This window comes from Lepus europaeus, chromosome X, assembly GCF_033115175.1.
Source record: "Lepus europaeus isolate LE1 chromosome X, mLepTim1.pri, whole genome shotgun sequence".
NCBI lineage: Eukaryota > Metazoa > Chordata > Mammalia > Lagomorpha > Leporidae > Lepus > Lepus europaeus.
This window is the reverse complement of record NC_084850.1, coordinates 96,496,657-96,516,774: the sequence shown is the minus strand read 5'-3', so window position 1 is coordinate 96,516,774 and position 20,118 is coordinate 96,496,657. Positions and strand designations below refer to the sequence as shown.

Sequence of the window (20,118 nt, the reverse complement as noted above, 5' to 3'; positions counted from 1 at the left end):
TACATTAGCAGGGAGCTGGATCAGAAATGGAGCAGCTGGGTCTTGAACCGGCACCCATATGGAATGTTGGCATCACAGGTGGCAACTTAACCTGCTACATCACAGTGCCAGTCCCAACTTCCTCCTTTTTCTTAAGGCCCTAAGAATAGCTGGAGAAATAGATAGATAGATAGATAGATAGATGATAGATAGAGATCTTCTATCTACTGGTTCATTCTCCAAATGGCCACAATGGTCAGGGCTGGCCAGGCTAAAGCCAGGAACCTAGAACTCCATCTAGGTCTCCCAGATGGGTGTCAAGCGACCAAGGACTTGGGCTGTCTTCTGCTGCCTTCCCAGATGCATTAGCAGGGAGCTGGATCAGAAGCAGCCAGGCCAGGACTTGAACAGGCGATCTACTATGAGACGCCGGTGTCACAAATTGTGGCTTAACCTGCTGTGATACAATACTGACCCCATTCTTGCTTACAGTTTTGTACAGCTTGATGTGCTTAAAAGTGATGACTTTATATTTCTTTTTTAAAAATGCACATATATTTATTTCAATTTTCACAACTGTTACAGGCCATCATGGTTTAAATAAGAACAAAAATTGTGAGAAAGGACAGGAAACCTTTAGTTTAGAGAATAAATATAAATTGTTAATTCACTTTTTAAAATTTTTAAAATTTTTATTTATTTTTATTTTTTGACAGGCAGAGTGGACAGTGAGAGAGAAAGAGACAGAGAGAAAGGTCTTCCTTTGCCGTTGGTTCATCCTCCAATGGCCACCGCACTGCAGCCGGCGCACCTCACTGATCCAAAGCCAGGAGCCAGGTGCTTCTCCTGGTCTCCCATGCGGGTGCAGGGCCCAAGGACTTGGACCATCCTCCACTGCCTTCCCGGGCCATAGCAGAGAGCTGGCCTGGAAGAGGGGCAACCGGGACAGAATCTGGCGCCCCAACTGGGACTAGAACCCGGAGTGCCAGCGCCGCTAGGCGGAGGATTAGCCTGTTGAGCCACGGCGCCGGCTTGTTAATTCACTTTTAAGACACAGAAACATTTTTTGTAGTAACCTTTTTTTTTTTTTATAAAAAGCCATCGTGGACTTTTTCTGTGTCTTAAAAGTGAAATTATATTTCATGAGCCAAAGTTTTGCTTCCTCAAATCCCAGCCTTTTCACTAGTCTGCACCCTCCTGCTCCACTTCCACATCCACACACGTCCACATCCACATGCCCGGCACCCAGAGCTCAGCTCACAGGAGCGACTTCAAAACCAGCAAGCAGGAAATTCAGAGAAAAGGGGAGGCCTCTGCACTGTCCCTCTCTCCTCATCGTAGGTCCCCCAGAGCCACCTCTGTCTCTGGCTGTGGTGGAGATGATGGTCCTACTTACAAGGGAAGATTTGGTGTGGGAGGCGGCAAGGAACCCCTCACAGAAGACATGTCCCAAGGAAAGGAGTGTGGGGCTCACGTGCTTGTGGCTCGGCTGGGGTTGGGGGAGTGCCTGAGATGACAGAGAATTCATGTGGGGCCAGAGAGAAGGGGAAAAAGCTGTGGGTGCCAGGCTGTCGAGCCGGCCATCCACCCATCCTGTGGCAGAAGGGAGCCATGAAAGCATCTGTGCTGGGGGAGACATAGGCAGACAGGTGTGCAGACAAAAGAGTGAGCTCCAGCCGAGAGCTCCCCAGAGCCGCCATCTGCACAAGCGTCAGCCACATGGCCTCTAACAGCCACAAAGTGTCTGTTACCTGTGTCACACACGGTCTCGCCAGTCACAAAATCACACGGTGTTATTTATACTGCAGGGCCACACAAATCCAGACATCTAGTCACATACCCTCACCCTGTTGAAAGCCTAGTCACACACAGTCACAGAGAAAGACCCCACAGCCACAGCTTCAAAGGGCTGCTCACATGGCCTCACACTCACCTGCAAATATGGTCAAGCACAGTCACAGACACAGTGACACCATCACGATATGATCATACAGTGATCATGCAATGATCGCCCAACCACATACTATCCACATACCCAGTGTATACATCCCTTCAATGTGGTTTCACTGAGTCACAAAGATACACAGCATCATGTACACTGTATCTCACAAGTGAATGGCCACAGAGTGGCAAATATATCATAATGGGCCTTTACACACCTGCAAATATGCTTACATATACTCAAAGGTAGTCCATATGGGGTCAATTATACCAAGGCAGACACGACCTCACACAATGGCAAAAGAGCATGCCAACATATACTCAGAAACACAGACACTTATGTCATACTCAAGAAACAAACATGGCCATGGCCATGGCCATAGAGTCCCTGGGTCTTAGCCATGGGTTCAGGGACACACACACACACGAGACATTTACCTCCTCCTGGTCTACATACTAACAGGTGGCCTCTGCTATAAAATCATATGGCTGTGACACACCCCAAATCATGTGTACCCTCCCTTACAAGGTCACACAGACAGAAAGGGTTACAGGGGGTTGGCAGTCTCCCAGTCCAACAGATTCCTTGGGCCCCTGACCCCACCCTGGCTACCACGCAGCCAGGAAAGCCACAGGGACTTGGGCCAGAGTCCTTTCCCAGCCCCAAGGGAACTTGGTACCCCAGACCCCAGGCAAAGCACCCATCCCCCACCCTGTACCTGGCTCTGGGTGCAGTTTCCTCACTTCCTCTCCCACCTGAACAGGCAGTGCCACAGCCGGCCAGAGGAAGTGTTCCTCTCAGCTCAGCTGGGCTGCTTACCCTGCCCGGCTCAGCATATCCTGGCCTGGTCCTGCCCTTGCCCTCCCCCTGGGCGTGGGGTTGAGGAAGATGAGTCACCTAGAGGTGGCACCAGTGGAGACATGGTTGCAGAGACACATGACCAGAGAAAGTGAGAGATGCAGACAGTAGCTGGAAGGGACGGAGAGCCAGGAGGCAAAGCCAAGTGGAGGCCCCCTACTTCATCTATACACACATGGGTGTTAGGGTCCCTGAGGCTCCTTGCCTGCCTCCTAGTGCTGGGTGGTGCCTATCTGGCCCCGTCTCCACATCTCAAAGTGGCCAGGCCTCCCTCCTGGGCAAGCCCTCTCTGCCTGGCTGGGGTTTCTGTCCCTCTGGCTACACATGCCAACCTCCATGGCACTGGCCTGGCCCACCCTCTGCCCCCTGCACAGCTGGCAGCCCTCAGTTGGGCCAGCCTCTCCATTCCGTTTGCCTCCTTGCAGGCAGCTCTACAGAATAGGAGGCTGAATGAAATTCACACCTTAGAGTCCCATGTAAGAGGAGAAGGGATGGATAGGGCAGTGTCCAGTGAGGAGATAAAGGCAGACAGAGAGGAAGTGACTTGCCCAAGGTCTCACAGCAAGTTCATGGCATACTCTCAAGCTGACTAGCCATGCACTGCACTCCTTGCTTTGAACTCTGCTCTCCAAGAGGAAGCTGGAAAAGAGGGAGACCAGAAGAGGCAGGCCTGAGTCCCGGTGCTTCCAAAAGTCACAAACTGCAGAGTGGCTAGTGACAGGGACACCCCAACTCTGCCCATATGGAGAGCAATAAGGTTCTATCCAGGGGAAAACGGTTCAAGATCCCCCCCAGTCCCGTGTCCAATTTCAGCACTTCCCCTTCCTTGCCTTTTTGCCTACCTTCTCCTGTCTCCTCCTGTATTTTCCCTCAATGGCTCCCTGATCCCTGGGTCTTAGATTCCCTGCAGGTGGCTGGATAAACTTTCTTATAATCCAGCTCAGCTCATGCCACTTCCCTGCACTTGAACCTTCTGGAACTCCTCGCTGCCCATGAGAAAATCAACTTCTCAGGCCTCTGTGGCCCCCTAGCCACCCCAAGGAACTCTCTGGCTTCTCTCAGCTCAGTTTGAGCCCCTAAATGTTTCTGAGCCTGGTAGACTCTTGGGGGGGACAAGAAAATCTTACCTCTTACCCTTGGGGAGCTCACAGGGTAGCCCCCCCCCTTCCTTGAAATCACAGCCAGCTCTTCCCATTGCCCCATCTCACCCCCGCCAAGTCAGACCCTGCACGGATTTTCCAGAGCCCGTTTTTCTTACGGTTGATAATTTCCGACCTTCTGTCTCACACATACTCATCCCCACACCTATACCCCTGACAAGATCCTCTACCAGCACCAGTGTCTCCAGTGCCCATTAGAGCAGAGGCCACACAGTCTATAGCAACAAGTCCTACAATGCTTGGAGAAGCTGTCCCCATCCACACACCAACTGTGTGTATCCCCTGAAGACCTAGAGAGAACCGCAGAGCTGTACTCAAGTTCATGTGTGACGTGTTCAGCCCAACATGCACACCCACCACCACCACTGCCATTTGGACACCTCTCATCACAGATGGGAAGCATACCCTGGAAATTGCAGGGATAGCACATAGCCTCCCTGGCCCATCCTCACCCCTGCTGGGCTCTCAGCAAGCATGGGAAGTCAACGGGGCAATCTTGACCCTTATCCTCAGGGAGCTCCGAATCTCAAGGACAAGAGACTCATTCAGGAAAAGCTAACTGGTGGCTCAGGAAGTGCAAGGGGGTCAGCCTGTTGGGATGGGGACACTGAGGGAAGGGAGAAGGCAAGGATAGGGTGGCCACATAAAATACAGGATATCCAGTTAAATTTGAGTTTCAGATAAACAATAAATGTTTTAATAAGTCTCTCATGCAATACTTATACTAAAAATTCATTATGCTATCAGGTTGACTATCCCTTATCTGAAATACTTGGGACTGGAAGTGTTTCAGATTTGGGGAGTTTTTTGGATTTTTTTTTTAAATTGCATACATTTTACCAATTACGCATCCTTAATCCAAAAAATGTGAAATTCAAAATGCTCCAAAATCTGAAGCTTTCTAATTGCCATGTTGACCATTTCTGAGCATTTGAGGTTTTGCATTTTCCAATTAGGAATGCTCAACTGGTCATAGCAGCCCCCTCACTTGGGAGAAGCTATGAGACCACGAAAGGAAAGAACACAGTGCTCCCTCTCTCTCTCTCTCTCACACACACACACACAGAGAGAGAGAGAGAGAGAGAGAGAGAGAGAGAGAAAACCCCTAAGAACCACATATTCAGAAGGACACAAAATGTCACACACAGATGCATACATGCTCAGATCACAGGCTGCAACCCAACATAAAGCTACAGCTATGCTACAAAGCCAACCAGAGGTGGGCCCAGAATCCAGCCCTTGCTCCCCAGGACAGTTCTGCAGGTGGAGAGGGTTATTGAGAGGCGCAGCACAGTGAAAAGACAAAGGTGCTCAGCACCCCGACTTTCAATCAAATTCAACTCCAAATACAAACTGTCCAAGACTGCAAAATCAGGGTTGAGGAGTGTTGCTGGGTTTTGAATTTTCCCATGACAACTTATTGTTGTTGAAATAGCAAAGATCATTCCAAAAATTGTTTCTGGTTGCTGCATGTCCCTGCTTGGCAGGTGCCTGGAGCACATGCTTCCAGGTTGAGTGGCAGAGCAGGTCCAGTCTCTAGCTGTGTTTCAGAACAAGGACTTGTCTGCCCATTCCCCCCTGGGACCAGACCCTGCTTCTCCCTCACCTCTTTCTGGGCATTTCAGCTGTCAACATTCCCCATCTTCCCTGGCCAGCGGCAGCCCCCTCTCCCTTCTCCCATTTGTAGCCATGGCTTCATCTCAAGACAGCTATTAGGGACCCTGGTGATCTGAGGCAAGTGGACCCCAACATCGCCATTTGCAGAAAAAGGTGGCAGGCGGTTGGGGGTGGGGGGAAGGTGGGAAGAAATATGTGTGTGCTGCTCATTGTGAGGAATCCGAGATGCTAGGGTGGACAGAAGCCGGCTGCCCTCACAGCTGATGCGAGCTTCTCCCTACACGCCCCAAATCTCTGCCTTTCCTGGCTGAGAGGTAGGCCCCAGGGACAACTGGAATTCCTGCGGGTGGAGCGGGGGTTGGGGGGGAGCAGAGGGAGTGGAGAAGAAAGAACAACAGCAAAAAAGCAAAGCAAAGTGCCTTTTGGGAAGCCAGCTCCCTGGGGGAAGGGTAGGGGAGTCCCTCAGCTGTGGAGAAAAAAAAAGCAGGGGATAAAGGCATAACTGCTCCACCTCTTCCCACCTGCCCCTTGAATGTCAGCTCCAGCCAAGCTGTCCCACTCCAACCTCGAGGCCAGACTGCAGCTAGGCCCCTGCTTGGCCCGGCAAATGTGCTCTCTGAAAGTTCAAACACAAAGCTCTGTCAAGTGTGAAAGGTGCAGGAGGAGCTGTTTACAGGAACCCTGTGGGTAGTCCAAAGGCTCCTTCCCCGAAGTCTTCTGACCACAAGGACTCTGCAGAAAAGGGGGGGGGGGAGGCGGCGGGGAGAGCAGCCAGGTGAAAACACTTTGGGAAGATGGGATTCATTCTGGCAAGTGAGGCGCTTCCTAAGCCTAAGCCCTGTTCCCACCTGCAATATGGAGAAACTGCGTGAAAAGGGAGGGCTCTTTGGTAAAAAGAAGAGCCCTTCTGTAAAGGGAAGAAGTTTCTAGCAAATGGAGGAGGCTTCTTTAAAGCAGAGGGACATTCTATGAAGTGGAGAGAGTTCTATAAAGACCCTTTTGTAAAAAGGATGATCTGTAAATTACATACTCTGACAAAATAGGAGACTGGAGAATCCCCTTTTTTTCTAAAGTGAGTCCCCTTCCATGGAGCAAAGAACATTTCTGTAAAGCGTAGGGCCCTGTGTAAAGTGAGGAACTAAGGAAGTATAAGCCAACAGGGAATGGTGCGGACTGTGGAAAACTACAAAGCATATGCCTCACCCGAAGTAGGGACAGCAGCTCCTCCCCCTCTGTCCAGTTATCACCTTGCAGTTATGCAGCCATGAACTGTCAGATCTTCCGAAGCCACATAGCTAGATTTTTATGTAAAATCTCCTAGTTATAAAAAGTGAGCAGGCCAGAGCAAAACTTTGGCCTAGCAGTTTAAAATGTCAGCATCCTATATCAGGGTAAATGTGTTTGACCACCAGCTATGGCTCCCGACTTCCTGCTGATGGCTCGTGTAATTGATTTCCTGCCGCCCACATGGGACACCTGGATTGTTTTCCTGGCCCAGGATTTCAGCCTGGCCCAGCCCTTCAGCTGTGGCTGTTTGGAACATTTGGAGGAGTAAACCAGTTATAGGGGCTTTCTCTGTCTCTGTGTTTCCACCCCTCAAATAAATAAATTTAATAGAAATGAGCAGGGCAAATGAAACTTGTGAGTTAAGTTCAACTTGTAGGCCATCACATTGTAAAAATCTAAGTTAGATGGTCCTGAAGGCTCCTTCCAGCCCTGCTGTTTACCTCTTGCCCTATCTGGAATGTTCTGACCTTTAGGGCCTTGGAGGTACCTTCTCCCATTCCTAGGAAGGGCCCAGTCTCCTCTCGTCTAAGCAGGCTCAGTGAGTTAACTCATGCAATATTTGTCAGCTGTTCCCTGAATTGGAATCTGCCTTTTGTTCTGTCTGGCCCCGTTCACCTTCTGCTCTGTGCAGGAAGCCTGGAGGAGAGAGCAGGAGACAGTGGAAGAACACTCAGAACTCTCGGGAACCCCAGCTGCTCATTTTTCCGTATAGGATATACAAGGTATGGGGATGCAACTGTTCATTGAACACCTACTCTGGGCCAGGCGTTGTGTTGATGCTTTCCAGGAGTGTAGGGCATTCTGCTAATAACCCTGGGAGCAAAGGGCTCCATTTTACAGTTGGGGAATCTAAGGCACACAGAAGCAAAATAATTGTTCTGAGGACACAGAGGTAGAAGTGTTTGAACTGGGACTGGATCCCAAGTGGGTCTGTTTCCAGAGTCACAGAGTGTATCTTCAGTGAACATCTACTAAGTTGGAAAAGACATCACATGTGGAGGGGCGAGGGAAAAGACTTTCTAAAGCAGGTAGCTTTTAGTCGAACCGTCAGGATGGGGTATGTTGTTTCAGTTTTGGATGGACCAGGGGTGATACTGCAGACAAGGGAAGAAGAGCAGGCAAAACTGTGCATAATAGGGAAAGCGGTGTAAGAAAGCATGTGGTTGAAGGACAGAGAGTCCTGAGTTTGCAAGAAAGTCCAGAGCAGCAAGAAAGGGTAAGGGCCAAAAACTGCATGCAGGCAGACAGGCTGGCAGACATCTCCCTCTGCTCCCAATACCACCAAGTGGTACAGACCTACAGGGGGCATTAAAAGACAGACACAGGGGCCGATACTGTAGGACAGTGGATCAGGCTGCTGCCTACAGCACCGGCATCCTATATGGCACGAATTTGAGTTCCAGCTGCGCCACTTTTTTTTTTTAAGATGTATTTGTTTATTTGAAAGACAGAGAGAGGTCTTCCATCCGCTGGTTCACTCCTCAGATGGCCACAGCGACCAGAAATGCACTGATCCGAAGCCAGGAGCTTCTTTCAGGTCTCCCACGTGGGTGCAGGGGCCCAAGGACTTGGGCCACTTTCTACTGCTTTCCCAGGCCATAGCAGAGACCTGGACCAGAAAGTGGAGCAGCTGGGACTCGAACTGGTGTTCAAATAGGATGCTAGCACTGCAGGCAGCGGCATTACCCGCTACACCACAGCACCGGCCCCGCTGTTCTACTTCTGATCCGGCTCCCTGCTAATGCACCTAGGAAAGCAGCAGATGACCCAAGTGCCTGGGCCCTTGTCACTCATGTAGGAGACCCAGACGAAGCTCTTGGCTTCTGCCTGGCCCAGGCATTGTGATCATTTGGGGAATGAACCAGCAGATGGAACATCTCTCTCTCTCTCTCTCTCTCTCTCTCTAATTCTGCCTTTCAAATAAGGAAATACGTCTTTTTTAAAAAAGACACACAGAGACACAGACACACACAAGATCCAGAGACCTATACACAGAAATATGTAGAAACCCACATGGGCTTACATAGAGCCAAGGTGACACACAACCTGGAACACACAATAACAATGCATGCAGACTCAAAGACACACAGGAATAATACACACACATGCAAATATGCATATGGACATATAAAAATCAAGAACATAAAGACCTACACAAAATAGGCCTCTGGTGACCCAGCCAGGCAGCTAGGTACATGCCGGCAGGCACGCACACACAAACCACATGGCCACATGAGAACTTCAGCAGCCCATCCCTGTTCTAGTGGCTTGATTACTGTGAGGGCCTGGCCACCTCTTCCCTGCTTCTCTGGACCAAAGGCCAGAGGACAGGGGTGGTGACTCCACCCCCAGCCCCTCCCCCGAGGAGCTGGGGACTTCAGAGGACAGGAAGGGAAGGGAGTGGAGCTGCAGCTGGGAGCACTGGGGGCAGTAATTACCCAGTGCTGGGGCTGCCACGCTGGCTGGGATTCCCCTCCCTGCGAGGACAAAGCCACTAGGGGGATGGTCCCTCTGACCCCTGCCTCCACCCCAGGGACCCCAACACCCACTCATGTCCCTTCCCATCCACCAGAGCCTGGTCAAATGTGAGAGTCGGAGACACTGAGAGAGTATGAGGGAAAAAGACAGAGATAAAGAAAGACACGGGGACAAAGACAAAGAGGGAGAGGACAGGAAAAATACAGAGATCCGCAGGGAACCAGAAAAAGGAAGCGGTCAGTGAGAAGGGAGACAAAGTCCCGAGGAGTTCACACAGGGTCTGGGAGTCAGCGAGGGACAGGGGCAGGGACACGAAGGGTGGCCAGGGCCATCTGGTGACCACGACTGCAATGTCCCCCAGCAAGGGCTGTGGGCTTCAGCTCTGGCATTTAAATCCCTACAACAGCCCTAGGAGGTGGGGTGACAAGCCCCTACTAGAGATGAGAAAACCGGGGCGCAGAGAGATAAGGTGACTAGCCCAAAGTCACATAAAACTTAAGACCTCGGCAAAACTGGGGGGGGGGGCTCTCCCCACTACGGGTTCCTGCCATGGACACGTGCCCAGATAGCTCTAAAAGAATTCTCCAGAGAAAGAAGCCATCAGTGAGACTGGGAGACTCACCCTAAGAGATGTACTGTGAAGGAGACCCACGGCTTCCCTGCCCCCCTCCCCGGCCGCCCCTGGGTGGGGGAAGGGCACATCTACACCTGGAATGCATTAGGTAGGGAGGCCCGGCCTAGGGGAGCCAGGAAGAAGCTGGAGGGGGAGCAGGAAAGGTGAAGGTGAAGGCGGCGGCGGCGGCGGCGGCGGCGGTGGCGGCGGCGTGGGCGGCAGTGGCTGTGGCAGTGGCAGCAGCGGGAGCCCGGCAGGCCGGGGCGGAAGGGCTTCTATGCCAGCTGCAGCTCCCAGGGGCCAGCCCTGCCAGGCCCGCCTTTCCCGCTTTCCACAAGCTCCTTCCCTCGGTGACTTAACCCCTTCCCTCCAGGAGCCCTGGGTGAGCGCCTTGGACTAAAAGGCCGCTGGCACCCGGAAGAGCCTGCCCTGCCCTTTTGGCCTCTGCCACACACCTGTGCCCTTCACCCTTCTGCTCTAAGTCCGGGGGCTCAGAGTGGCACAGCTGATGCCTGTCGGGCGCTGTGGCCTCAATGTCCGGGCTTCGGGCTGCTGGGACTCTGCATCCTAAATCAACCACACGCCTACACTGCTCCTCTCCAGCCCCTCCAGTCCATCCCGTCACAGGCTGGGCTGTCTCTTCTGCTCCTCCCTCTCCCTCAATGCACACATCCGGCCATCTCCGCGGACTTAGTAGCTGAGAATCTGTATATTCATCCGGAACCCCTGCCCCCACCCCAGTTCGCCACACCACAGCCCGCTTTGGGAAAACACAGCCCCCCTTCATTTCCTTCAGCCTCGTCAAGGGCTCCCCTTTGCCTTCAGGGCGAACGCGGAACCCCTGAGCCAGGGGACAAGGAAGGCCTAAGCTCAAGTACACTTCCCCGCCCCCACCCTCCAGCCACAATGGCCTCTTGTCTGTTCCTCGAAAGTGCTCTCTTCCGCCTGGGGCTTTGGCACATGTCGTTCCCGTCCCCTGAATTGCTTTTCCGCTTCTCCTTACCTCTGGACTCTATGTATCCTTCAGGTCTCAACTCAAGTGTCCTCTTTGTCTCTGCCCCCCAACCCATTGTGCTCCTGCAGCAAGTATGCTGGCCATAACTTGAGGAGTGTCTCCTTCCTGCTACATAGAAGCTCCATGGGGACAGGCGTTGTGTTCCTCGTGTGGCCCAGACACTCAGTAGGCACATGTTCAACAAATGGTCTCCTCCCTCCCCTCTTGCACACTCCAGTACTTATCCATGCCATAGTCTATGCCAAGCAAATGCAACGAACATGTCTGCAACCTTACAAATGGGGAAACGAAGGCCCTGCGAGAGGGGCAAGGGAGGCCTGGAGGCACAGCGGGCGAACAGCAAAGCCACAGCGCCGAGGCACCTTCTGCGATGCCCCGCGTGTCTCCGGCCCTGCGTGTGTTCGGAGGCACCTCTTGAAGGTGCGATGCCTTCCAGGTTCAAGGAAGTGGCCCCTGGAGCTCCAAGAGGCCAGACTGGCTGCTCCAAGGATGGCTGCTCTCTTCAGAGGAGGGAACTTAACTTTGAGGGGCTAGCCAATGGCAGACTGTGCTTCCTGCCCTCATTCCAGACAGGTCCTAGCCCCACCCAGGCAGTGTCTGGCCAGCTCCACATCTGCCTAAGGCATTTAGCTAACCGGCCCCCAGAAAGCCACAGTTTGTATCTGACTGAGGCACTGTTAGCTGTCACTCACCCTTGAGGGAGCAGACAGCTCCAGCCAGGCCCTCCTCCAGGCACAGAGGCCCCTGAGAGGGCTGAGGAGTGGGGGCGCCAACCATGTGCAATTTGGAAACCAACTCTTTTAGTCCTGTCTGGGGGAAGTCCTTCTCCCAGCTACCCAGAGTCTTTCCATTTTGTTGGCATTTGTTAGGAAGGCCTCAGCTGATTAGAAATGGAATCTGGGTCTTTTCCCAGACACTCTCCTGGAATCGCAATAGCACTGCTCTGCAGAACTCTCCAGCAGGGTCCACCAACCCCTCCCATCTTGAGCCCCTTCTTCAGTCTTTCCGTGAGCTAACCACCTCTACGGCCTCTCAGGATAGGAAGAATAGCCAGGGAGTCACATGACCTGAGTTCACCTGTGTCTGGTTGGCTTTTCAGCACACCCCCTCATTTCTTTGCACCGGCTAGCCTGGGTGTCCGCGAAATGGATCTCAGCTTCGGGCAAACGTGCTTCAAGAACTCCCACACACAACAGAGGCATTCCTTCAGCAGTCTGAGCAGGTGGTGGCGAATGAGCCACCTGAGCGTGACTCTGCTGATCTCACTTTCTGACTTGGAGGAGGAGACTGCCTCCAGAGCCGCACACACTCTACTCTCCCCATGAACGCTTGTGTGGGGCATGGTATGTGTTGCTGGTGAAACTCCCAACCATCGCTGGCCCAGGCCCTTCTCCGGAGTTTTCCAATCTTACGCCTGCTGGCCATCTGCACCCTGATATTCTCCTCCATCTCTCAAACTCAATAGATCTCAAATATTATTCATTATCTTTCCCTAAAGCTGCTCCTTCTCTTTGCATCTAGATGGCCCTGTTATCTACCAGGTCAGTGTCAGGAGTTTCAGAAGAAAAAACAAACAAACCAACCCAGAGCCATCTTGGACTTGCCTCCCTTCCTCGGCCTCTACATCCGGCACCTTAACGCCTGTCCACGTTAACACCGAAATCTCTCTCAGGCCTTCCTTTCCTCACCTGCCACCATGAGCTCCACCACCCTGCACCAGGCCACCTGGAACACCCACCTGCCCGTCTCCCTGCTGCCTCTCTTGCGCCGCTTCCATCCAGCCAGCCTATGCAGCTTGCAGACATCCACATCTGAGCACACGAGCCCGTGATTCCCCGGTTCCTCAACCCTCCAGTGGTCCGTATGCACATGCGAGAACATTTCTCTGCCAGTCTCATCGCACCACTCCTCCCGATAGCAGCCTCACTCGCCAGTGCCCTGTTTTGGCACCTCTGCTCCCTAACCCACCCACCTGAACTGCCCTCCACATTCTTCTCTAGCACTACGAGCCTTGCTGGACATCCCTCTAGTAGCTCTTGCTTTGGCCCAGGCCCTGGGCTGGACACTGCTGATGCCAAGGTTTCCCGTGCCTACAGTCCCAGAACTGCAACTTGCCTTCCAACTTGAACTGCCAAATGGTAGCTATTCATGAGAGCTGGGACTGGAGGGTAAACTGAAACGTGTGTATGTGGGTGAGGGGTTGACCCACTCCCATTTATTTCCGATCTTGTCCCTCCCTAGGGGGTTGAGGGGCCCATCGAGGGCCCTGGAGACAGGGCCTCAGGAGGAGATGGAGACATTCTTCGGGCCCTAGAGCTGCTGACTCACTGTGGGACCATGGCCACATTCCTGCCTCTCTGAGCCTCCACTACCCCAACTGGAAAATGGGCTTGACCAGCAGTCCCCACTGCGGGCTGTGCGTCAGAATCATCTGGGCAACCAGACTACTAGGTTCCAGCCCTGAGGTTCTGGAACTCCAAGGTGGAGTCTGAGAATCACGTTTCTTTCCCTCAGGCTAACAAGGGATTCAGATGATCACTCAGAACCAAACAGTGTGGAGGCACCTTTCCAGCTGCCATTTCAACTCTTGGAAGTCTCCGAAAATGCCCCAGGCTCCACGTCAGAAAAAGCCAGCCCTTCTTGCTGCTCCCGGCTCCCCTAGCCCTGGTTTCCCCTGCTACCCAACAGAAGGCTCTAACAGCAGGTGTGATGGAGCTAAGGTCAGACCCCTAGCTTCTCCACCACCAACATCGGGAAGGACGTTCTAGGCTTTAACCCCAAGGAATAGGGTAGCTCTCCTGCAAATCCTGTGGGGTAATCCATCCTTGGGAACCCCTTTCTGACTCTCTCAAAGCCTTCTCTGGTATCTCAATATGTTATCCCAGTGCTGCAATGAGGCCTCAGGTTTTATCAATCCGGAAAATGGGCACACTAACAATTGTCCCCTCTCTCCAGGAATTGGACAGGATAATGAAAAAAAGGGCTCTCAAGCAATTTGAGGCTCTTCATAAGCACAAGATGTACTTAGTATTTTACAAAGCCTCCCCCATCTCCACGATAAGCCACTGAGTCCTGAGGATGGTGATTCAATAAAGGCCTCAGCAGACTGAGGGAGGAAGTCGGGCGGCGCACGGACATCTTAACATGTGGACTAAAACGTTTCAACCCTTTAATTGAAGCTCAGGAATCTCTCTCTCTCTCTCTCTCTCTCTCTCTCTCTCTCTCGCTTGCTCGCTCCTTCTCTTACATACACACCCTACAACCACCAACCCTGCCCTCTTCAGGCCAATTATAGGCGAGTCCCATGGAGAGAGAAGTCAGTGGCTTGTGCCTGCCCCTGGGCTGGCTGGGCAGTGGGGGAGGCGGGTCTCTCACCACCCATGCTGCTGTGAATCACATGGCCCAGCGCCCGCCTTGCCAGGGCCTGAGTAATCCCTCCGCCTCCTCTTCAGGAGCTTTTTCTCTCTTATGATGTGATTTGAGTTTTTTTTAAACTCCTGGTGGTTGACGGTTTAGGCCATGCTGCAGGCTTTGCAAACAGACTCTTCGCGGCATTCTCCAGATGAGGAAATTGAAGCTCAGAGAAGGGAAGTCACTCAGTGAGTCAGTTAGGAATGATTGGATGCGAGGCCAGGTCCTTCCCGGATCTCTTTCTTATTCCCAATCCCCGTTTTGGATTGAAAAAAAAAAGACTCCCCCACCCCCATCCCAGGCAACTGCAGAAGCAGGGACTTCAATGGGGAAAGGGTCCTGAGAACTTCCTGCTGTTTTTCGGGGGGAGCAGGAGAGCGGTTTAGGCAGGGGACTGTGATTTGGGACTCGGAAGGATTGGTGCAGTGGGAAGGCATCCTCAGAATCATCGTGGTGTACTGATCAGAGAGGCCAGAGAACTCTGGGTCTCTGTGTGTGGAGAGCAGGCATCTAGTGCCCTTTGCTTAGGTGACAGTTCCTGAGGGCCTACTATGTGCCTGCTTGCTATCTGTTCAGGCATTTGTCCAACAAGGATTTATGGAGCACCTACTGTGTGCAAGGCACTGTGTCAGTCAGTGGGGACCCAACAGAGAACAGAACAGAGAGGATCCCTTGGCCCTCATGGAGCTCACACTGTAGCAGCAGAAGATGGGCAATAAGCAAAGGGAAGTTAACTTCAGACTGTACAGAGTGCAAGGGTGGGAGCAGGGCTGGCAGCTGCAATGGAGGGGTCAGGGAAAGTCTCTTGGAGGAGGTGACATCTGAGCTGAGACCTGAAAGATGAGGAGCAAGCCAGGTGGAGGGCTGGAGGCAAAGCTGCAGGCAGAGGGAAGAGCAAATGCAAAGGTCCTGCGGTGGGAGTGCCCGTGGCATGTGCTGGGATAAGAAGGTGCTGTAGGAGAGCCACTGAATAGCCCTCTAGCCACAGTCTGACAAGGGGAGTTTAGACAGACAGTGGAAACTGGCTGTTAGCTGGTTACCTCCAGCCCACGTGCAGGGAGCCCCCTGAAATCTCCCAAAGGTTCCAGGACTAACTCAAGGTCACAACAGCAGTAGGGAGCACAGCCTTTATGCTTTGCCACTGCTACCTGCTGCTGGGCCACAGTCCCAAAGCCCTGTGGGACGTGGAAGGTGAGCCTGGGGAGCCCCCAGAAACTCAACAACTCCTTTGGTCTTAGTGAAAGACAGGGCCCACAGCACTGCTCTTCTCCTGCGACTCTTGGGCTCAGGCCCACAGGAGAATTGGCCCAGATGCTGGGTCCCTCACTCAGGTCTATGCAACACAAAGGACTCTCCAGGCAGTGGTCTGTGGCCCCAGCCTCTCCCAGGGCTGCTCTGCCTCTATACACCCAAGAAACAGCCTCGTGGCCCTGCAGCTCTCTAGCTCTGCTGCAACTGCCTCCTGCCCCTGCTGTCTCCCTACCCAACAACCCCTCCAGCTTGCTCCCCATCCCCCCCCCCCACCTTTCCCTCTCATCAGTACCTTCTGCTCCCTCCTTCCCTTGTCCTCCCGCCACACACCCCTGGCAACACCCCAGCCTTGGATCAATCCACCATCCCTCTTTTTTTTTTCCACTCATACTCCAGAGCTGCCGAACAGTACAGGAGAAAATCACATAAGCAGAAGGCTTGGCATTACTTTCACGCTCTCCAGCCTCAGTTTGGGGAAGGCGGAAAGACCACAGACTTTGGACTCAAACAGATCTGGTACTGAATCCTGGCTCCATACAAGCTGTGTGACCTTGGACAAGTTACTTAACTTCTCTGAGCCTCAGTTTCCTCTCCTACAAAATTTGGTTAATCTAGCTGCTTGGCTAATGAGAGGCTCCTCCTTTTCTCCTACTCCTCCCAATTAAATTCTGATTCCCCCAACTAGACCCGGATTCCCCCAACCAAATCCCCGCTGCTGTCTTGCAATCCTGCTCCTTTTTCTTGGAGTTTTCCTTCTCCCATTAGCCTCGGCAGACAGAAGAGAGGGGGGCTAGAAGGTTGAGGGGCACAGGGGACAGCAGAGGAGACCGGGCCCGAGGTTGAAAGGACGGGTGGGAAGGCCCAGGGACGAGGGCAGGAGGTGGAGGCTGAGGGCATCTGAAGGACCGGGATGAGCAGGCCGGCCCCGAGGTGGGGCTTAGAGGGCCTGAGAACAAGAACCCGCTCCCAGTACCAGGCCCGTGGCCCCGGCTCCCATGCCCTCTGGATCACTCACCAGGCCGAGGCTGCGAGCCCTCCAGGTGGTAAGAGAAGCGCAGGGCCCGGTGGTGCTGTGGACTGGGGCCGCAGGGCAAGACCCGGGGCCCTGGTACAGCACCCAGGCTGGCGTCCGAGGGTCCGGGAAACTGGGGATCCAGGGGGCCGCCGAGAGCCGAGCCTGAGCCCCTGCGCACCGGTAGTCCGGGCTCCGAGGCTCCAGGGTCCGAGTCGGCACAGGCCGGTGGAGCGGCGCCGGGGGGGTTCGCAGCCGGGTGTTCGGGCTCCGAAGGCCCGGCGCCCCCCGGAGCTCGGTGGCCGTGCATGGTCCGGGCCTGGGCGCGGGGCCCGGGCTCCCCGCTTGGCTCCAGCTCCTGGGGCGGAGGCGCGGGCGGAGGAGGCCCGGCGCCCGGCAGAGCAGCGGCCTCAGGCTCGGGGGGCGGGGCTGCGGGCTCAGCCCCACTGCGGAGACTCGAGCCCCCGGCCCGGGCCCGGGCCAGCAGCCGTGGCAGCGGTGGCAGTGGCAGCAGCAGCCGCGGCCACCGCCGCTGCCGTGCCAGGCATCGCCGGCCCCGGCTCCGCGCGGGGAGTGGGCTTGGCGGGGCCGGGGGCCCGCTGGGGAGCGCTGTCTATGCGGCTGCGGCTGGGCGAGGGTCGGAGGGCTGCGCTGGCCGCGGGCTCTCCGGCGGACTGCGAGCTACTTCCGTGGCCCCGGGGAGAGCGGTCGGTCGGATCGGAGTGCGGGGGTCTCTTCTTTCTGCCCGAATGGGAATCGATCTGGACTCTCCCGGCTGGTCGGAAAGGGTTCTTCCTCCCGCCGCAGCGGAGGCTGGGGGCGGAGGAGAGGGGAGGGGAGGGAAAGGAAGGGGAGGGAGGAGAGGATGGCGGTGGCCGGGGGCGCGCGTGTGCGCCGCGCGCTAGCTTGGGCTTCGGGGCTCGCCTTCGGCCAGTCCTCCCGGGCGATGCTCCAGCCCCGGGGACAGGGGAACGGCCTGGGCCGGGCTTCACCGTTCTCCCCAGCCTCAGCCTGAGTCTCGGCGGCGGCGGCAGGCGGGAAGCAGCCCTGGGAAGGGGGGCTGGGAGGCGGGAGCCGTCGCTGAGGCAGCCGCAGCCACAGCGGCGCTGGGACCCAGTTACCGGGGCCCCGCCCCCTCGCCCGGGATTTGCGCTTGACCACGCCCCCTCGCTCGGGTCCACCTCCCTTCTCGCTGCGACCGCCCTCAAGGTCCTCCTTCTGCCCCTTAAAAATCCCCCCTCAAGCCGCCTTCCCTCTCCCTTCCTGGTCCCACACGGGCAAGTCTCGGGCTCAAGCCCTCAAATTTGCCCTTCTGACCCAGCTCAGGTCTTTTCACCTTCTCGCGCCCTTCACTCTCTTTTCCAGAAGCCTTTTCCAACATGTTCCAGAGCTTCCCATAGGGCGCAGCTCGCAGACGCGACTCTGCTCAAACCAGACTTCATGGTTCTTTACTTGTCACTGTCTTAGCAGTAACCTCAGTTCCTGGTTTGTCGCATCCGCCTGGCAACAGCCCAAGTTTGGATCCGTCCTCAACTGCCTGCCTTTTCCATGCTTGAGCTAAACACTGCTGGAGAAAACGTTTAACCTCGCAGATTTGGGCCATTATAAACCCACAGTTTCCAGCTTCTGCTGGGCCCTCGGTGCCGTCCCAGACCCTAATAGCCATCCCATTTGCCACAGCGGCCGTTTCAAACCTTCTGTTCTTCTGTCAACCCCCCCCCCCCCCCCGCCAACTTCTGTAACTACCCTCTAACTCTCAGCAGCTGACCCTGCCTATGGCTTCACAGAGTCAACCGAAGTCACCTAAGAGGTTTCTGATTTCTTGCCACCACGCTTAGAAATTTGCTCCTTGCTCCTTCCGGTCAACATCTAAACATGCTCAGGTGTCTTCCATCTAAAAACAGATAATCACATCAAATTCTCCCTCCTCCACCACCTCCCTCTCTTCTTTCTACGAATTTCTTGAAAGAGTTGCCTACACTGAACTGTCCTTATTTTTCCACTTCCCACTTATGTTTCAACCCACTTCAATCTGCCTCCGCTGCTTGCCCGAAACTGTTGTCTCATCAAGGTCTGCCGTGGACCTGTGCCACCAAATCCAAGAGCATCTCTTCAGAGGTTATCCTCCTACTTGGCTCTGGGTAGCATTTGGGATTGGTGACCACTCCCTCCTCCTTACCACCTCCTCCCCCTTGTTTTTCTCCTACTTCCTTGGTAATTCCTTCTTACTTTCCAGGCTCCTCTGTTCAACTTTTTATTTTTTAATTGAAAGAGTTGCAGAGAGAGAGGTAGAGACAGAGAGAGAGGTATTCCATTTGCTGGTTCACTCCCCAGATGGCCGCAATGGCCAGAGCTGTGCCAATCCGAAGCCAGGAGCCAGGAGCTTCCTCCAGCTCTCTCACGTGCGTGCAGGGGCCCAAGGACTTGGGCCATCTTCTACTGCTTTCCCAGGCCATAGCAGAGAGCTGGATTGGAAGAGGAGCAGCCAGGACTAGAACTGGCGCCCATATGGATGCCGGTGCTTCAGGCCAGGGCGTTAACCCACTGCACCACAGCGCGGTCCCAGTCTGTTCAACTTAAAAAAATTTTTTTAAAAAAATTTTATTTGAAAGGCAGAGTTATAGAGAGGCAGAGGCAGGGGCCAGGGTGGGGGGGACTTCCATCTGCTGGTTCACCCCAATGGCCAGAGCTGCGCCAATCCGAAGCCAAGAGCCAGGAGCTACCTGTGGCTCTCCCACGCGGGTGCAGGGGCTCTAGGACTTGGGCTATCTTCTACTGCTTTCCCAGGCCACAGCAGAGAGCTGGATCGGAAGAGGAGCAGCCAGGACTAGAACCGGCGCCCATTTGGGATGATGGTGCTTCAGGCCAGGGAATTAACCTGCTACGACATAGCGCCAGCCCCAGTCTGTTCAACTTTTTAAAAAAAATTTTTTTCTGGGGGGCCGGCGCCATGGCTCACTTGGCAATCCTCTGCCTGTGGCGCCGGCATCCCATATGGGCGCTGGGTTCTAGTTCCGGCTGTTCCTCTTCCAGTCCAGCTCTCTGCTGTGGCCTGGGAGGGCAGTGGAGGATGGCCCAAATGCTTGGGCACTTGCACCAGCATGGGAGACCAGGAGGAAGCACCTGGCTTCTGGCTTCGGATCGGCATAGCTCTGGCCGTAGCGGCCATTTGGGGAGTGAACCAACGGAAGGAAGACCTTTCTCTCTGTCTCTCTCTCTCTCTCTCTCACTGTCTAGCTCTGTCAAATAAAATAAAAAAAATATTTATTTGAAAGGCAGAGTTACAGAGAGGCAGAGGCAGAGGTGGGGGGAGGGACTTCCATCCTCTGGTTCACCCCAATGGCCGGAGCTGCACCGATCAGAAGCCAGGAGCCAGGAGCTTCCTCCGAGTCTCCCACAAGGGTGCAGGGGCTCAAGGACTTGGGCCATCTTCCACTGCTTTCCCAGGCCACGGCAGAGAGCTGGATCAGGAGTGGAGCAGCTGGGACTCGAACC

The 20,118-nt window shown here is 54.4% G+C and overlaps 1 protein-coding gene across 1 annotated transcript in view; it reads right to left on the bottom strand.

Moving 5' to 3' along the window:
• The window catches only part of FGD1 (FYVE, RhoGEF and PH domain containing 1), a 43,321-nt gene extending 26,388 nt beyond the window's left edge, over window positions 1–16,933 (bottom strand). Inside the window, exon 1 of the mRNA XM_062184176.1 lies at window positions 16,627–16,933. Within this exon, the coding sequence (XP_062040160.1) occupies window positions 16,627–16,933 (307 nt within the window). The remainder of the gene's footprint in view (window positions 1–16,626) is intronic.
• Window positions 16,934–20,118: the final 3,185 nt, after the last annotated feature.